This window comes from Anas acuta, chromosome 4 (genome assembly GCF_963932015.1).
Source record: "Anas acuta chromosome 4, bAnaAcu1.1, whole genome shotgun sequence".
NCBI lineage: Eukaryota > Metazoa > Chordata > Aves > Anseriformes > Anatidae > Anas > Anas acuta.
This window is the reverse complement of record NC_088982.1, coordinates 32,402,948-32,419,506: the sequence shown is the minus strand read 5'-3', so window position 1 is coordinate 32,419,506 and position 16,559 is coordinate 32,402,948. Positions and strand designations below refer to the sequence as shown.

The window sequence follows — 16,559 nt, the reverse complement described above, 5'->3', positions numbered from 1 at the left end:
AGTCAGAAAACTGGTCATTCTTTGGATCATAACTCGGTCTCCACTACCAGACTTTTCATTACATCACTGGGTTAATCAAGGTGTCTCAAATGAACCAAAAGGGTTGACAAAAATTTTAGTCACAAAATGTACAATTAGCTCAATGCCAGGTAGCTACTCCTGTTTTATGACAACCGTTCTTTATGTGGCCATACTGTAAGTGAAGGGAATATGCTGGAAATGGGAGAAGTCAGTTACTTTCACAGCTCTTCACCTGATGAGAATAGAAAGGTGTCCTAAAGCCCCGCTGATCCATTTTCAGCTGCACCAAGTCGAATACTTTGTCTTGGTGCAAAATTGTGATTTTTGTGAAAGCAAAATGAAAGAACCTATTACAAAATTAACACATTTTTAGCACAATTACACAAGTCACTGGGAACTCTGATGATTATCATCTTTACCTGTATTATTATTATTCACTAAATCTTGTATCAGATGTACTGTTTATTATACCATCCAGCCAAAGATGTGCAAGCTCTTTGAAGACATGACTGCTTTTGGAAGGAGAATGTGAACCAAGAATAGCTGTAGGCCCCAGCTCTACATCATTTTCATTTCAGGCACCTAAGCATTAGTCTTAAAAATTGTAACTGTATTTTTTTGTTTGTTTAACAGAATGACAATGCAGAAAATGTAAATCAACACATAAAGAGTTTGCTGTGTACACCAATAAAAAATGGGAAAAAGAATAAGGTGATAGGTAGGTATCCTTACAAAAAGTATTTTTGTACTTGTCATAGCAATATTTCTGCCTCCTCAGTGAACTCTCAGCAACGTGGAATCTAAACACAGGGGAAGAGACCCTTAATTGTCATGCTTTCAACTAAGTCCATTGCAACCTTGCCTGTAAATTGCTTGCCTTACAAGTTACCAGCTACCTACAACTCTCCTGTGATACTTCACCATTTTCGTAGCTTTATGCATTTGATAGTTTTCTATAAGTAAAATTACTTTCACTGTTTCCTTTTCAGAGAGTCAGATACCACTCTCACTGTTACAAGGCAGTGAAAGGAAGACAAGTTGTAAATCAGTAAATAAGCTCTGAGCTTTTAGGGAACAGAGGTAGTACTCTGAAAGTATAGCATGTGGGAAGGCAAGCAGGCTGCGTATATGGTGACAGTTTTTGCAAATCAGATTTGGCTACAGAAAGATTCATACATGAGAAGGTTAAGTACTACGCAGAATTGTTGCTATGAATTGCCCTTTAGAGTTGCCTGCTTCTACCAGCTGATTGCATAGGAAGGCTACAGTCCTATTACAAGACACTAAATTTAAAAGCCCAAATCTACCTAGCGCAAATACCGTTGCAGCATCTCCTTTGCCTTTTCTTGAACTCTTCCTCTTTTTTAAAGAATGCCCAATGGTTTCCTGTGGTAAAATTTCCATAAGTAATTTGATGTCACTTAGGCCCACATAGGCCTAGATACTTACGGAAACTTAGAAGCCTATTTATCTTTAGGTCCCTGGAAATATTTAGGTGGCCAGGGTCTGGATACTCCAAGATGAAATAAATGCCTAAATTTTCTTGAGGATCTGGTACTAACAGTGCTTCAGGGAATAAGTGTAATGAGTTTTAAGTTTCAGATTCACCTTAGGCAAGAGGAGGATGCTTTTGAAAATTACCAGGGCCTCCCTGTCCCATGAAGAGCAGAATGCTTGTCAGCCTGCTATGCTGGCATCAGTAAGTTCCACAACCAAACAGAACATAAAATATATTAATTTCCAGATAGAAGTGTGAATCCAACTTCCTCAGCTTTACAGAATTTGTCAAGAAAATGTTCCAAGATTGCATTTTTAATGGTCTTCAAGTAATTGTGCTTGAGAATTATGGCAAAACTACGTAATCAATGTATTCAGTAAATGCAAGACTCTTTTTCCATGAAGACAGCTCATTTTGTAAAATTCCTGAAGCAAAAAGAGAAGCATTGTCTTTACTGAATAGCATTCTGTGAAATTTCTTCTTATACCAGCCTCCTCAATGATTTCTTGTATTATTTTGTTTTCTGTATTCTACCAGACTCTAGAAGACGAAGATGAAAATTGAACTGTTGAGTTTTAATTACATTTGCTTTGCTATCCTGTTAACTACTGATAAAAGTTACGTCAGATCTCACATGGAGTTTTTGTATTGTTGTGGTTTTGTTTTTGTCTTTTTTTCTTCTGTGAAATTTCAAGCTGAAAGTTTCAGTCAGGCAGCATTTTTAGGTGGGTTTTTCAAATCTGAGCAATTCTCAGTAGATGTTCTTCAAAGTCCTTTCAGGTTTCACAGCCCACCTAATGTTCAAATCTTTAACAGCGCAACATCAAAAACTTGTTTCAGGGACAATACCCATAGGTTCCTTTAACATATTGTATAAAAATATTTTGTCTCCCTTTTTTAAGATTAGTATACCCAAAACCAGAATTTGGAGGGTGGGGTGTACAGAGGGGTAGTGAGGGTAGGAAAAACCGTCCACAGCAAAAGCAAGCAAATCTTACTTGAAGAGAGAGAAAAAGATATATATTTTTATTTATTTTTTTTTTACTCTCCTGACTTATACATTTTTCAGATGTGTGTTGAAAATTTTATAGAATCTTTCCGTGGTTTTGTAAGTATGGCCCAATAAAAGAAATTTGAACACCTTTACTACTAACATGAGGACCCCTGAGTGCTTCTGGGACCCCTGAATGCTTTTGAAAAACATTCCAGTTAAGAGTCTTAAATAGCACACAGCATATTTGCTGTAGTTTTCCCATTTTTTTAAAGGCATTTATGTGTATCCAAATGCTGTGCCTTTTAAGAATTCATTTGCACTTGTGGCTTATTCACTGTTGAATCTGACTCTTGTGTTTGTTACATCACAGTTGCTATGGAAATAATTATAAAGTTATAAACAGTACTAAACAGAGATTTGAAAGTGAGTTCCATGAGATTTTCCCTGGGTTTTATAAGTCAGCTTCTTTTTCCCAGGGATGGTTAATCTTGTTCTTAGTGAATCCTTATTCTCCAAAATTACATATTTTTAATACCATTTAAGTATCTACTAATCCGTTAAAGTGGCATCTTCTTTGCAATATTCAAATACCACAACCCCTGCCCCAATGGTTTACAACTGCAGTTGTAATCTTACTGATCTCTCTAGAGGAGCCTTGGATACTAAAGTTCTTCAAACACAATATAATTTGGAAATAGGATGGTGTTCATATAGTGTCACCAGACATTAACATTTCTACATGCTAGGCCATTGTTCTTCTAAAAATATAGTTTACACATGTGCAACATTCTTTTCCTCATTTTTTCTACTTACTGTAAAAGGGAAGATAGAAACTAGTTCCGTCACAGACTTTTTTTTAATCAAAAACCATAATTTTTTTTAGTCTGTAAATGTACGATGCTAGAATTACTTCCATATAAAAAATTATTATTACTAATAAAACCTTAGAGTAACCGATTATGTTCACTGTTGATTCTACTGTTAAATAGTATTTGTTATAATTTCTTGCCTATCAATAAAGAGAAAGCAAATCCGTCCTCCCGGACCTTATGGTGGCAAAGTATAAGGCATTCAGATTCTGTTTGTATAGCCTATGTAAATGAAGAGTAGCTCTGCTAGAGCAAGAAAACCTGAAAGCTGGTAAACAGTGTTCTGGAAACATCATTAAATAGTTATTGTATCCTTGTTAAATACATATTTAATGTAAGCTGGTTAAATACATATTTAATAAATTACTGTTTCTGCTGCAAAATGTTCTTCATAAAATACATAAAATATAAAAACTTGTAAGCAATTACAATTTATATCAAATGAAGAATACTGCATTTTCTCTCTCTTTTTTTTTTTTTAGAATTCTTAATTTGCAACTATGACTTTCACTGGGACAGTTATTTGTAACTGTTCAGGAAAAAATTAGCTTTTATCTTTAAAACTGCTAGTCCTTACACTTATGAGAGTGAGAAAACATTTGAACTTGCTTAATACTATAATCACTCTCACAGCAGTTTAGGACAAATACATGTTTTTACGATGCAGCTGCTTTAATTAATATTCTGATTTCTTAGCAAAAACTACCATCGTTTGCTAGGTGAAGCTAAACTGAGGTATGTATGTGAATTTCCCTCTGCTTAAAACAATCTGAAGGCTTGGTAGAAGTTACCTGTCAAACCTCTCAATGGCAAGTGCACAGAAAACTCTGGCACTAAAGAGCAGAAATTATTAACAAAAAATAAACAGATGCTATCATCAGCAATTTTGAAATTAACAATATGATTTCAGTAGGATGCTTTTGGATGACTTCAGTAGTCTTTGGAGCAGGCTGTAATCCAATCGTATCCTCATGGAGTCAGCAAATATATTTGAACTTCAAGCCTCAACATGGCTATTTTCTGTTTAGTTCATTTATTTTAAAAAATTTCCAGTACTGACTCAAATAAGGAAGTGAAAACTCAGTGTACCAATGTTCTGACTTTCATAAATGTTCTTTTGGCATGCTTACAAAAATTTAATTAGCCTCCAAAGGACAAATCGTCTTTAGGGATTAAATCAACCTAGAATACTATTAATAATAAAAGTCAGGATGAAAACTACCCTAGAATTTCACCCAAATTTTTGGCTTATAAATCCTAATAAATGCTTTTGGGTCTACCAAGTAGTGTATGATATTTTAGTATTTATTCTGTAATACAGTGAACTCACTCTAATGAACTTTGGGATGAAAAATTCTATAGCACTACGACGTGTCACTTTAATGTATATCGGTGGTTTGTACTGTAGGCTAAACAGTCTTAGGCCTAATTTTTCCCTTGATGTACCGTACCATAGATGGTATTTTGGCAATTCTCTGTATTCTTTAAATTTCTCTATCCTGACTTAGGGGTTTGCCAGCTTGTGAATAAGATGGAAGAAAATTCAGGCAAAATCAAGGCTTTCAACAGAAATGATGAAGAGTTCCTGGAAGCTTTTGTCATCTTTTGTGGCTTGGGGATCCAGAATACACAGATGTATGAAGCTGTAGAAAGAGCAATGGCCAAACAGATGGTGACATTAGAGGTGAGCTCAAAATCTAGGTGGTCTTTAATTGACACAAAACAGATCCTAACTTCCTCCAGACCTTCACTGTTCTATGCAGAAGTGCAGCTACTCCCATGAATACTCAATAGCAATTGTGCTCCCCCATGAGAACAGCATTTGGCCTGCTGAGTTGCACAGGAATTTTTCTGCTGGTTTCTGTATCTAGATGGCAGACTATTTCATTTGGTATTGTATTTTAACTTTACTCATGAGATTTAGTAGTGAACTGAGCACATCTTTTCCTCTGCATGAAGCTATGCATTGGCAGCATAGCTGGTTTGTTCAGTTGCGTAGGAAGAGGAAATGGTTTGGGGGATTAGGGGCTTCCTTTTCTTGTCTGAGGTTTTCTGTGATGATTTTGGCTCAGTCCTTTAGACAAACTGGTTTGGGGAGTAACAGCAGCATTATTGTAGGTTTTCAGCAATTTCTTTGGAGTCAAAGACTCCATAAAACCATATCAAGATGAACGTCATCTGTCTCAGCCTTTGAATTGCTTACTGTTAAGTTTAATCGCTAAAGAATGCTTTAATCTGAGAAGCTGAGAGGTGATAGCTTGAGGCTGAAAGTGAAAAAATTGTAGATTTGGATCTCCTAATATTCTTTATGTAAATAGAGTGTTTGCAGGTTTCCTAAAATGTGAGTTATGTACCTAGTAGCCTCTAAAATAAATGTTACTGCTCTCAGATAAGCCCATATTAAGTCATGTTAAATAGAAAGGTGGTAAAATTATTGTCAAAATAATTGAAGTTCTTTAAAAAGAAGCTGCCAGTTTATCTGGCAAATTAGCAATTCTCTCTCCTACTATAGCACTTTATAGATAATATATGAAGTCCATGCCTATAAATCCCATAGTGGGAAAAATATTGTGGGTTAATATATAAATCGGCTTCTTTAAAAAAAAAAAAAAAAAAAGTTATTCTTAAATGCTAAAAAAAAATCCATAACATTTTCATGTCCTGTGTTCTCACAGCTAAAAAACATGAGCTTATTTTGTTAATTTAAAACAAACATATTTTCTTTCAGACTTTTCTGCCAAGTTTCATTTAAGGCAAAACTTTCTTTTATGTCTGAATAAACTCCTGAAAGGATTATTATGGCAACAATGTCAGGCTCGTAATTATAGCTGTTTCATGAATTATTTGTCTTTGAAAGTGGAGCATGAAAATTTTCCAAAGAGAAAATCAGAGTTCTTTGCTCATTTATAGAAACTATTTACATTTTCTTGGCCTAATTATCTCAAGAAGATTCTGTGCTGTGGGAGATCTGTAAAAGCTACAGATATCTCCCCGTATGCTTTTGGAGCTCCTTAAAACCGGAGCAGGCCCTGCATGGACACCAGATTTCATCAGCAAGTGCAACACGATGCAGCTGCAGACTAAAAAATTCTGCTTTAGTTAAAACCCTCCCTCCTTCTTTTATCACATTGTTCTTTTGTTTTTTCTAAGGTCTCCTTTTCTCTTTAGGTTCTCTCATACCATGCTTCTGCTGCAGAGGAGGAAACGAGGGAGCTGCAGGTAACAGCGGTAATTGAATTTTTTACTATTACTTCAGAAATATTTCATTGATGTAACAAAGAAGGGCAGTACCTTACACAGATGTGATCTCTACACATGTGGAAGCACATTTTCCAGAAATAAAAATTATAGTGAAGCTAACATTACGATGTACAGAGAGCTGCAATTACCTGAAAGCCAGAAATATAAATAGACACTGACACAATGACTGCCATTCTCGTGAGCTTAAATGACCGCAGCAGTTGGTGCAATAATACTATCAACTCCCAATGATCAGGTATTTCAGAAGCAAACTCTCATTAATCTTTTTGGCAGCTAAGTCTGAATTTTGCATATTTTATATCTTTGGTATAGCTTTATGGCCTATCAACAGCATGTGGCTGCTCTAATTTAAAACCATAGCTTTCAAATACTTTTTAATTTGTAGATTTCTGAAAAAGTTAGATCGGAGGAGCAAAACCATAGAGTTTCAACCTACTGACAATAGCTTTGGTTTTCTTCTTAATTACCCTACGGTTACAGACCCTTGCCCTAAAAATCCACATGGTACAGTCAGACGGTTAATATTCCTGCACTGTCTTTTAGTTGAATCAATTAAGGCTTCATTCCTAAAGCACGGAAAAGAGACAAATCCTGCTCTTTAAATATCTGCTGTCAGCATGTACCCTTTCAGATACAGGATCATTGCTACCCTTTTTTTTTTTTTGTCTCTGTACTCACAAAATAGAATAGACATTGATAGTTCCAACACTTCATTGTATTTTTCTTTTTTTTTTTTTTTATGAAGCTATTTGATGTTTCTGTGCACTGAAAAAGTTACCAGTACTTGAACAGAGATGGGGCAAGTGAGTTTATAGATCAAGGCACTCATGTTAAAGACATCAGTTTGCCTATGCCTAATTTTAAGTTTTTAATAAATAGTGACAAAGGCAGCACCTGCTACCCAAGCTGAAAAGCTAACGTTCTCAAACTTAGATTCTCCTCTTAGTAATGGGAGAGCGGCAGGTGATTCTAAAAATCAGTTCGTAGCAAAAGTCCATTTTAAGTAAGGATTCAGGGAAAGATGTAAGATATGTAAGCGTGGTGGTTCCTTTTGTATGTAGATGATTCTTTCCTTGAAATCTAACTTAAAATGTCAGCCAAGGACAGGTGTAGAGACTTTTTTTTTGGGGGGGGAGATAAGAGGGAGTAGACAAAGACTTTACAAGAACTTCTGTGAAATCGTTGTGCTAGTATTTCCCCTAGTTAGTATTACTTTGTGTTGACTATCTTCCCATTAACACTTCACAATAAGATTTCAGTTTTGAAATCATGTGGAACACCTAACTGATAAACCCACCTCTCCTGAAGTGATAGATAGATGTTGCTTGGAGTTTGTTCCAGTTGTCAGATTGTACAACACTGATTTCATGTGTGCAGATGTGATCCAGGTGACATAACAAGTCAGTATCCATGAAAGAGGCCCTTACTGGTGGCTAAAGCTAACGCACTGTATATGACAACTTCTGGTCTACTATTGAGGGTCAGCAGATGAATAGCGATTTACTTGGCTTCAGGATTCTTATATTAAGCCAGACAAAATAGATTAAGGTGATCATTCTGGATATAATTTCATGTGATTTGCTTTAAAATAATCTGATACAACAGAATTTTTCACTTTCACCACATAGTGCCAGAATGTCCTATTGCATCAGTCACTGCTTTTGGGCATGGATACTGTCTGCAACCTGTGCTCTATAATACAAAGCAAATGAAACACTTACTTCTTTTGCCATCCCACTTTTACCTGATTTTCTTTTAAACCACATTGAAGTAAAACAACTGGAAAGAAGTAGTACTGAAAACTCCACCTTTTTATTTACTGAAAAAAAAAACGATACTGATTTTATCTGATTCTAATCTATAACATAAGAAATCATGTACGTGTTAACAAATTTAGCATCTGCATTTTGAGGGGCAATTGATACATATACTCTGAATTTTATAACTAGAAAACGTAGAGCTGTGATACACAGAGATGTGTTGGAAGATTATTGATAGAACTTAGAGATTTTTAAAAGTATAGTGTTTGTTGGGGGTTTTTTTGCATGTCTACTTTAGAATTTCAAAGTAAAGATGTATGATTGTACTCTAAATACATTGAAAACATTATTCAAGGGTTTTAAATATTATCTGACCAGAGGTAAACCCTAATTTTTCAGGTTTTTAGCCCTGAGAAAGCTCTGCCTGTGGACAGGTTCTGGCTACCGCAGTGCTGAATGTGGATTCTGCTAGGAATTCTTTGTTCTAACAAGTCTACGGTGACATCTTTCCTCGCCATTTTCAGAAAAACACCAACAGTTACAGATTTTGATGTCTGTACTTTCATAAAAACAAACTACATTGCCTTATTTTCTCAATCTCCCAATTTCATATGTACTCTTAGTTGTAATTTCTCTTAGGTGACATAGGTAACAGACTGTTTGACAATGTAATCCTTTACTTATCCTCTTGATCTATGGAAAAAGTGTTTGTTAAATCTGGGAAGCAAATAAGGCAATGTTAAAGAAGAAAGGCTAAGGAAAGATAAATGAGAAGTACTTATGAGGTTTCAGCATAACGTGAAGGTAAAATTTAGTATCTCACTACTTCTCTGTTGAAAAAGCAGATAGTTATGTTATGATTTCTCTTTTCTTATGATAAGTTTTATTCTCTTATTCTCTAGGCTGCTGTAGTACCATCTGCACAATCTCTCAACCTAACTGACTTCAACTTCAGTGATTTTGAGCTATCGGATTTTGAAACAACACTGTGCACAATTCGAATGTTCACAGACCTCAATCTGGTGCAGAATTTCCAAATGAAACATGAGGTATAAAAGCTGTCAGATGCTGCTTCACATAACGAGACAAATTAATTATTGGAAAATCAAGATAATAGTGAAACAAGCCTACAGTATAGAAATAAGTGAAAACCTGTGTTAAGGATTAGTTTCAGGACATTTCAGGACTATTATTATCAGAAACAGTGTAAGTCAGTAATGTGCCATAGTAAAAAAAAAAAAAAAAAAAAAGGCAAATTTTGTTCTTCACTGGCAGAGGAATAGTGTTTAATGCCCATGGAGTAATTATATTGTAGTTCATGTTTGAAGAGATACACAGAGATACAAATTAAATTTAAAAAATCTGGGGAGAGAACTAACACTTTAGGATATTTAGGAAAGTTTGAATGATTAAGCTGATTTTCTCCAGAAAACAAAATATTGAGGAGGGAGATATTAGTGACTTTTCAGTAAGTGAAAGACTGTTAAAAAAAGGGACAGTAATGTAAGTTTTCTGTGTCCATATAAGGCTGTAAGAGAAGTAAATAGCTTAGTCTTTCCCCCACAAAAGATTAGATTAGATGTTAGGAGGACTTTATATTTATGGAGATAGTAAAGACTGAAATAGATTACTTAAGTGGACTGTGAAAATTACACTGGAGGTTTTTAACAATAGACCTAGTTGTAGATATGCATCTGTCCTTGGTAATCTAGACAGGTATTCTGATTTTGCCCTGGAGTTAGACTAGGTGATCTCTTGGGCCTTCCAGTCAATACACATTACTTCTATTAATAAAAACATTCATTTATAAATGCTTTAATTTTTGTTCTTATATTTTTTGATAAAACTTCCAAAGCTTAGTATCAAAATGCAAGATTCATTTGGAGGACTCCATAGACAGATTAGCAAGGGAGAACAGGTATTTAATTTCTAGATCACCAGCTTATAGGACAATTTAGATGTGTAGAGTTTCAGCACAGAAAGCAGTACTGTATTACCTAGTCTGATCTCTTGAATATCACAATACTTAGTTTTACCTCTGCAGTAAGGCCAAAAACTTGTACCTCTTTAAGGGGTACAACCCAACAGAGGAGAGAGGGTGTAACTTCTAATTCAGAGTGGAGCAATTCTACTGGGTTTGAACCAACAAGATAGCACCATGACAATAGACATGTAGGTACGTATATCGGTAGAAGCAAGAGAGCATTAACATCTTTGAAGCTACACCTCTGTCTTCCCATACTAGAGCTAAAGAAAACTGGCAGTAGCAAAATACTCCTTATTTAACAGTGGAAAGGCACAGAATACTGCTGCTTTTGTCTGTGCGTAATTGTTCATCTGTATGAGTGACACTGGATTTTCACTTCTGCCACCTTTCACTAGGAACACTAAAACTCATCTTGAACAATCTAAGGCCAAGGTCCTCAGCCAGCATTTAACATCTAGCAGTATGCTGTATGCATTTAAACCAAGGGATCTGTGTTAGTACACATCCAGTTACTATCTGGCCTTCATGCCTTTCACTTTCTTATAAGTAAAGTATAACCCACAACTTGTAATAGCTTTGTGTAAAAGATACAGGACATACTTGCTTCCTTCATAAGAAAATACAACCTAGCAATATAGTAATTGCTGCCTTTCTATCATACTTGCTTTCCAAAGTCCAAAACTGCTTGTCTTTTGACAAGCTGATATGGGTGAAAAGCCACATGTTCATTGTCAAAACAACTCTTAAGAGAGTTCTGCAATTCAAAAATAAATTGTCTCTATGACATATGTTGTTACAAGCAAGTATTTTTTTCTCCCACTTAGCTCAATATAACTGAGTTTCTGAATTAACGACAGTTATTAACTAACATAACAAATACTAACATTTGGCCAGTAGTAATAAAAAACAAAACCACAAGTGTTACATACTCAAGGAGAGGCTAAACTGATGGTTGTAAGCACATTTTTATCTAGATTGACAAGAACAACATACAAGTATGTCGTTATATTTGAATTTAATTGAGGCAAAAGGAAATTTTTCTGTATGAGAGTTTGCAAAAGTATCTTGAGGATGATTTGTTGTCCTAAAAAGAATATTTTTTGAATATATTTACAGTTAACTATGTGGTGCTGTTTCTTAAGGTTCTCTGCAGATGGATTTTAAGTGTGAAGAAAAATTATCGGAAAAATGTTGCTTATCACAATTGGAGACATGCCTTTAATACAGCGCAGTGCATGTTTGCAGCTTTAAAGTCTGGTAAAATTCAGGTATGTTTTGCTGTTTGTAGTTTAAGAACCTTCTGGCTAACTTCTGTAATGATGCAGAGTTCCAGTTGTCATGTTGTTAAGATGTTCATCCTTTTACCGGATCGCTAATGAGATCAGAGTTTTCAGTCTAATCATTCTGTGGTACAAATACTGAAGAGCCAGATGATCCCAAAAATAAGAAAAACTTGCATTCGAGACTTTTCCAAAATATGTTTTCAGTTTTACTGTTTATTTTTCTTCAAGAAAACAAAATTTTCCTGTTCATTTTGAATCAACGTGTTTCTCAGTTGGATTACGGACCATTGTTACTAGTTGGTTTATGAAGAGACAAAGGCAAATACATTCATATTCCTTCTAGTTGGAAAAGAATGGGACATGGTAGATTTGCTCTGTGTGCAGTATGGCAATCTCAGATGCTTCTGATAGCTTGCTTGCTATTTTTGGAATCCTGTCAGTCTCCACTGCAATTTCCATAAATTGTTGTATTCCTAACTGCATTGGATTCACTCCACTCTCATTTTCATGTCCTAGATTCTGGGCTCAGAAATTGCATTGAACATTAGTCTCTCAATTTCCTTTCATCTGAGAGGAAAAACAAGCGATAGGACACACATCTTCCTAAGAGAAACATAAAATTAGTCATTTCCAAACTGATCTGACTAGACTAAGAAGGACAGGCTGCACTATCTAGAACACAGACACAATCCACAGAAGTTGTAACTGCTTGAAGAAAACCTGGATTTTTGGTTGTACACAGGGCACAGCCCCCCAGTGGCTGTGCTGTCACTAGCTGTTCTTCAAATTCCTGTCCTGACTGTTGCGCCTGCTATTCTTGTCCCATTAAAAAAATGCTGCATGAATATTGTAGTTTTGTCCAACCTCTGTTTCTCACATTTAAGTAAATTTTCTATTCATTTCTATTAAACAACATTCATGGTATGAAATACTCATGAAAGAGAAACTGTAACCTCTCCACTAATCTTTGCTGAAGCTCCAGAATAAGCTCTTAGTATTGAATCTGATATTGCTTAATTTTGTTTTCCGTGGGTTTTGAACTTCTGTTAATTTATTTGCCCAGTGATCAATGTACAGCATGCCATTCTTCCGTTTTGATTATTCCAAGGACATTTGGGACATTCATATTTTTTCTACTGATTTAGGGAATGTAGCCTAACTTCTTTGAGATTATGTAGGAGCTGAGCTAAAAGTAATGGAGCCAGAACTAAACTGTCACAAAGCTAACTCACTTCCTGTATTTCTCTTTGCATATAGAGCAAACTGACTGACTTAGAAACACTGGCTTTACTGATAGCAGCTCTAAGCCATGATCTGGATCACAGAGGGGTGAACAACTCTTACATACAAAGGTAAGTAGCCTGAACAAAGTTAAATAAAAACAATCGAATACATAAAATCACAGAACTAAACTAAGTACACTCTAATTGATTTGACAACGTGAGACTGTGCAAAGGAAGGTCTTTACATAGGAGTAAGTGCAAGAACAGCCTGAAACATTCAAGGCCAAAGACACATAACCTCGCTGAGCTAGCTAACTGCGATGGCAGATGACCTGAACTCTTCAGAGACTGTGCAGGGGCAGCATCTTCCTGCTGCTGTTCCAGATGTCCCATCCCCCTCGTTCCCACACAGAGATAGCAAAAGGTCCCAGCTTCTAAGCGACAGCATGACAAAAACGTGCAGTTTTTCAGATTGCCTGCTGCCCAGCCAGCTGTTCCCCGTCTAGCCTGGGCCAGCCCAGAGCTGAGCTGTGCAGCCATCCTGATGACACAGAGCAGTCACCGCACCATTTGGAACTCGGATCATTTCACCCATGATTTAGCCATGGTTTTCCAGAATTCAGAGTTGATTTGGATAGGACACATATTTAAAACCACGTTACAAATTTATGATTGGTTGGCATTATTTTGGGTTATCTGTACTCTAACTTTTGATCAAGTCTGAAATTACAGAAAAGCCTTTACAAAGCAAAAAGGCAAGATGTGTTTTAATGCCTTGAAACAAAGAGTCTTTACTAAACAAAATATTGTAGATTGAAGTTAGCAAAATAAAATCATCTGAACTCTTCTGAAATTTTTTCTGTATTTTATTTTTTTTAATAATTTATTAATAGTTTCAGATCAGCACAAAATGTGTTTTTCAGTGACTTTAGTATTCACTTCAAATAACACTACATGATTCTTTGATTGAATAAATAGCTTGACTTAAAACATGATATAATGGTATTCCTGTGATACAGCGATGTGTCCTGATCTGACCAGAGATGGGGAAAAGATACCCAGAAATGTATACTTGTGTCTTTTTCTGGCAGAGCTGGGGAGTGGTTTTGAAGCTACCTTTGGCAGAAGTGGTCAGCTGTTCTTGCTGTGTGTAAAGTAAGATATTAGGGGAAGAAAAGTTTGTTTCAGGCAGAGAATACTGAAAGGCAGAAAATAAGTAAGCTGAAGGAAAGCTCCTGCCTTTCAGATACATGTCAAAAATAACACGAAGACCAATGTGTAAAACGAAAAAAAAAAAAAGGCCACAAAATTGAAAGAGTAACCTTTTTGTAGTTCCCTAATGGGGAAAATAGGGGAATCCAGCAGCAACTTGTAGCCTTGCAGTGATTAGAACTGGTTAGCTATTTTTTGCTTTATTTATTTAAAAATAAATTTCCTGGAAGACATCTGGAGATGCGTCATCTCCTCTCAAAAATGTCCTGGGAAAGTGTCATAGACAGCAAAATCTAACATTCATACATGCTGTAAAGCAGAAATGATCACAGCTGAATTCTTTTTCAACAAAACAGTTCCATGAATTTTGTTTTTAAATTCCACATTTAAATTAAATGAAAAGCAATTTTTTTCTAGAAAAGGATCCCTTTTGTTTCTTCTTGGAAGCAGAGCAAGTGGGGACTTGGCATATGATTTTTTTTTTCTTTTTATTTAAGCAACTGTTTCAAAAATTAAAATGGTCCTGGTAGCAGAAATTACAGGAAATGAACTGTTTAAAGGCCTTTTGTAGATATGCAGAGGTTTTTGTTTTCTTTTTTCTTTTTTTTTTTTTCAAACCCACATGTAAAGTAGGCAAGCACAGAGTATGAAAACTGCATAACCAAACCACTGTGTTCTGAAAGCAGTGGTGTCCTTTGCCCTGGCTTGGTGGTTTAACAGAAATGCTATGTAGTACAGAACTAGGAGCTTGAGTTTATTTCCAGAACTTGTGTCTTCCCAGACAATCAGGGTCTGTAAGTACTGAGCAAGCTCTAGTTTGGTGCGCTACTTGGGAAGATAACGTAAGATTTTTCTCACATATTTCTCTCTTCGATCAAGATGAACTTCAGGGACATAGCATGCATCCCGTTTAACTCAATGGGAATTTCACTCAGTGTGCATTGGCACTGTCCTACAATTTGTTTTCTAACAGAAACACGCAAGCATATTTGCTGTATATTTTCCTCTTGCAGTGGTCTCAGAGGATGTGCTGGGCAGCCAGCCCATAATCCCCAGGGACTTGCATCCTTTAATCTCCCTTTGTGCGTTTTTGTTTGTCTTTCCATCTTTCTCTCCACATTTCTGTGCTTCTGAAATCCCTGGAGGCTCCTCTCATGGCTTTTGAGTTTCTGTGTGCATGTACTTTACATAGGGACTCAATCCTGCAACCACTTAATCATGTGAATGATCTTTAACCATACCAAAAGTCTTACGGAACTGTACACTAAAACAGAATTTCTCACATGATTAAACATTTGTAGGTCAGATTATAATTAGAGTGATATTTTCAGGATAAGCAGCAAAACAGACTTCCAACAGAATCTTGTTTTAGTTAAAGATATGAGGTAACCAATGTGGGAACAGGGTTTGAAAATGAAGACAGAGTAGCAAAAGCTAAGAAAGTTATGCAACGAGGAATGGGGGAAATTAGAAATCCTCAGAGGAGGAATTTGATGTATTTTGTCTAAAGCTACTCAAACAGTAATTATTTTTTTTCTAGACTAAACTTTAAATTCTGTATCCATGCACTTGGTTTTATGCTGTTTTTCCACTGCCTGTAGTACAACTGACGTCTTATTTCCCTTTTGGATTTTGCCCTGGACAAAGGGAAGGTAATGATACTGCAGTAGTTTTGTCATGAGAATGGTGACGAAATATCGGTACACTTGCTAGCCGAATAGGAAATTATCTGTGCAACATTTGGGGGCCTGCACCAGAGTCCATTGAGGCCAGCAGGAACTTACCCATTGACATCTGTGGGCTTTAGATCAGGTCTGCTTTATTAGTTGCAAGCTCAGTATAGCTGATGAAATATGCCAGGCAGGTGTGCAAAATGTAACAGAAACTGAAACTCACTCACATTCTGTTGGTGAAGAAACCTTTCTTGTTGCTTTTCCTTTTTGTGGAAGAACTCTGACCCCTTTACAAGACCTCGTTTTACATTCACACTCCTTGCGTCCAGCTGGTCTCTACGGGTAACAGAAGGCAGAAGACTGGAGTTGTCAGTGCTCTAAGTAACACTGTTGTCTTTTTATCTGTACTCCTCCTACATCTTTCCAAATATATTCATTTTGTTAGCCAGTCATACAGAAGAGGGAAAGGAACTGGTTAAAAACAAGCATTGGTGGGTGGGGATGAACAGATAATAAAAAGAGGACATTAAAAGGGAAATTATTTCTGGATGAGCATTATGTGTAATTTGATTTCTCCATCTGATTGGTGTTTTTGCTCTTCAGAAGTGAACATCCACTGGCTCAACTCTATTGCCACTCTATCATGGAGCATCACCATTTTGATCAATGCCTGATGATCCTGAATAGTCCAGTGAGTGCCTCGTTTTTGTGTATGCTGAAAAGAAACCGTTCCCAATTTTACTTTTTATTTTTAGCTTTTGGATAAATTCCCGCTCTT

At 36.1% G+C, this 16,559-nt stretch overlaps 1 protein-coding gene across 6 annotated transcripts in view; it reads left to right on the top strand.

Moving 5' to 3' along the window:
* The window catches only part of PDE5A (phosphodiesterase 5A), a 131,479-nt gene that overhangs the window by 101,995 nt on the left and 12,925 nt on the right, over positions 1 to 16,559 (top strand). For 5 of the 6 annotated variants that reach the window (XM_068680596.1, XM_068680598.1, XM_068680594.1 and 2 more), the window contains 7 exons: positions 655 to 739; positions 4,891 to 5,066; positions 6,551 to 6,610; positions 9,306 to 9,452; positions 11,533 to 11,658; positions 12,931 to 13,025; positions 16,385 to 16,472. In XM_068680596.1, coding sequence (XP_068536697.1) covers positions 655 to 739; positions 4,891 to 5,066; positions 6,551 to 6,610; positions 9,306 to 9,452; positions 11,533 to 11,658; positions 12,931 to 13,025; positions 16,385 to 16,472 — 777 coding nt within the window. The remainder of the gene's footprint in view (positions 1 to 654; positions 740 to 4,890; positions 5,067 to 6,550; positions 6,611 to 9,305; positions 9,453 to 11,532; positions 11,659 to 12,930; positions 13,026 to 16,384; positions 16,473 to 16,559) is intronic. The other variant, XM_068680595.1, reaches the window with a different exon arrangement.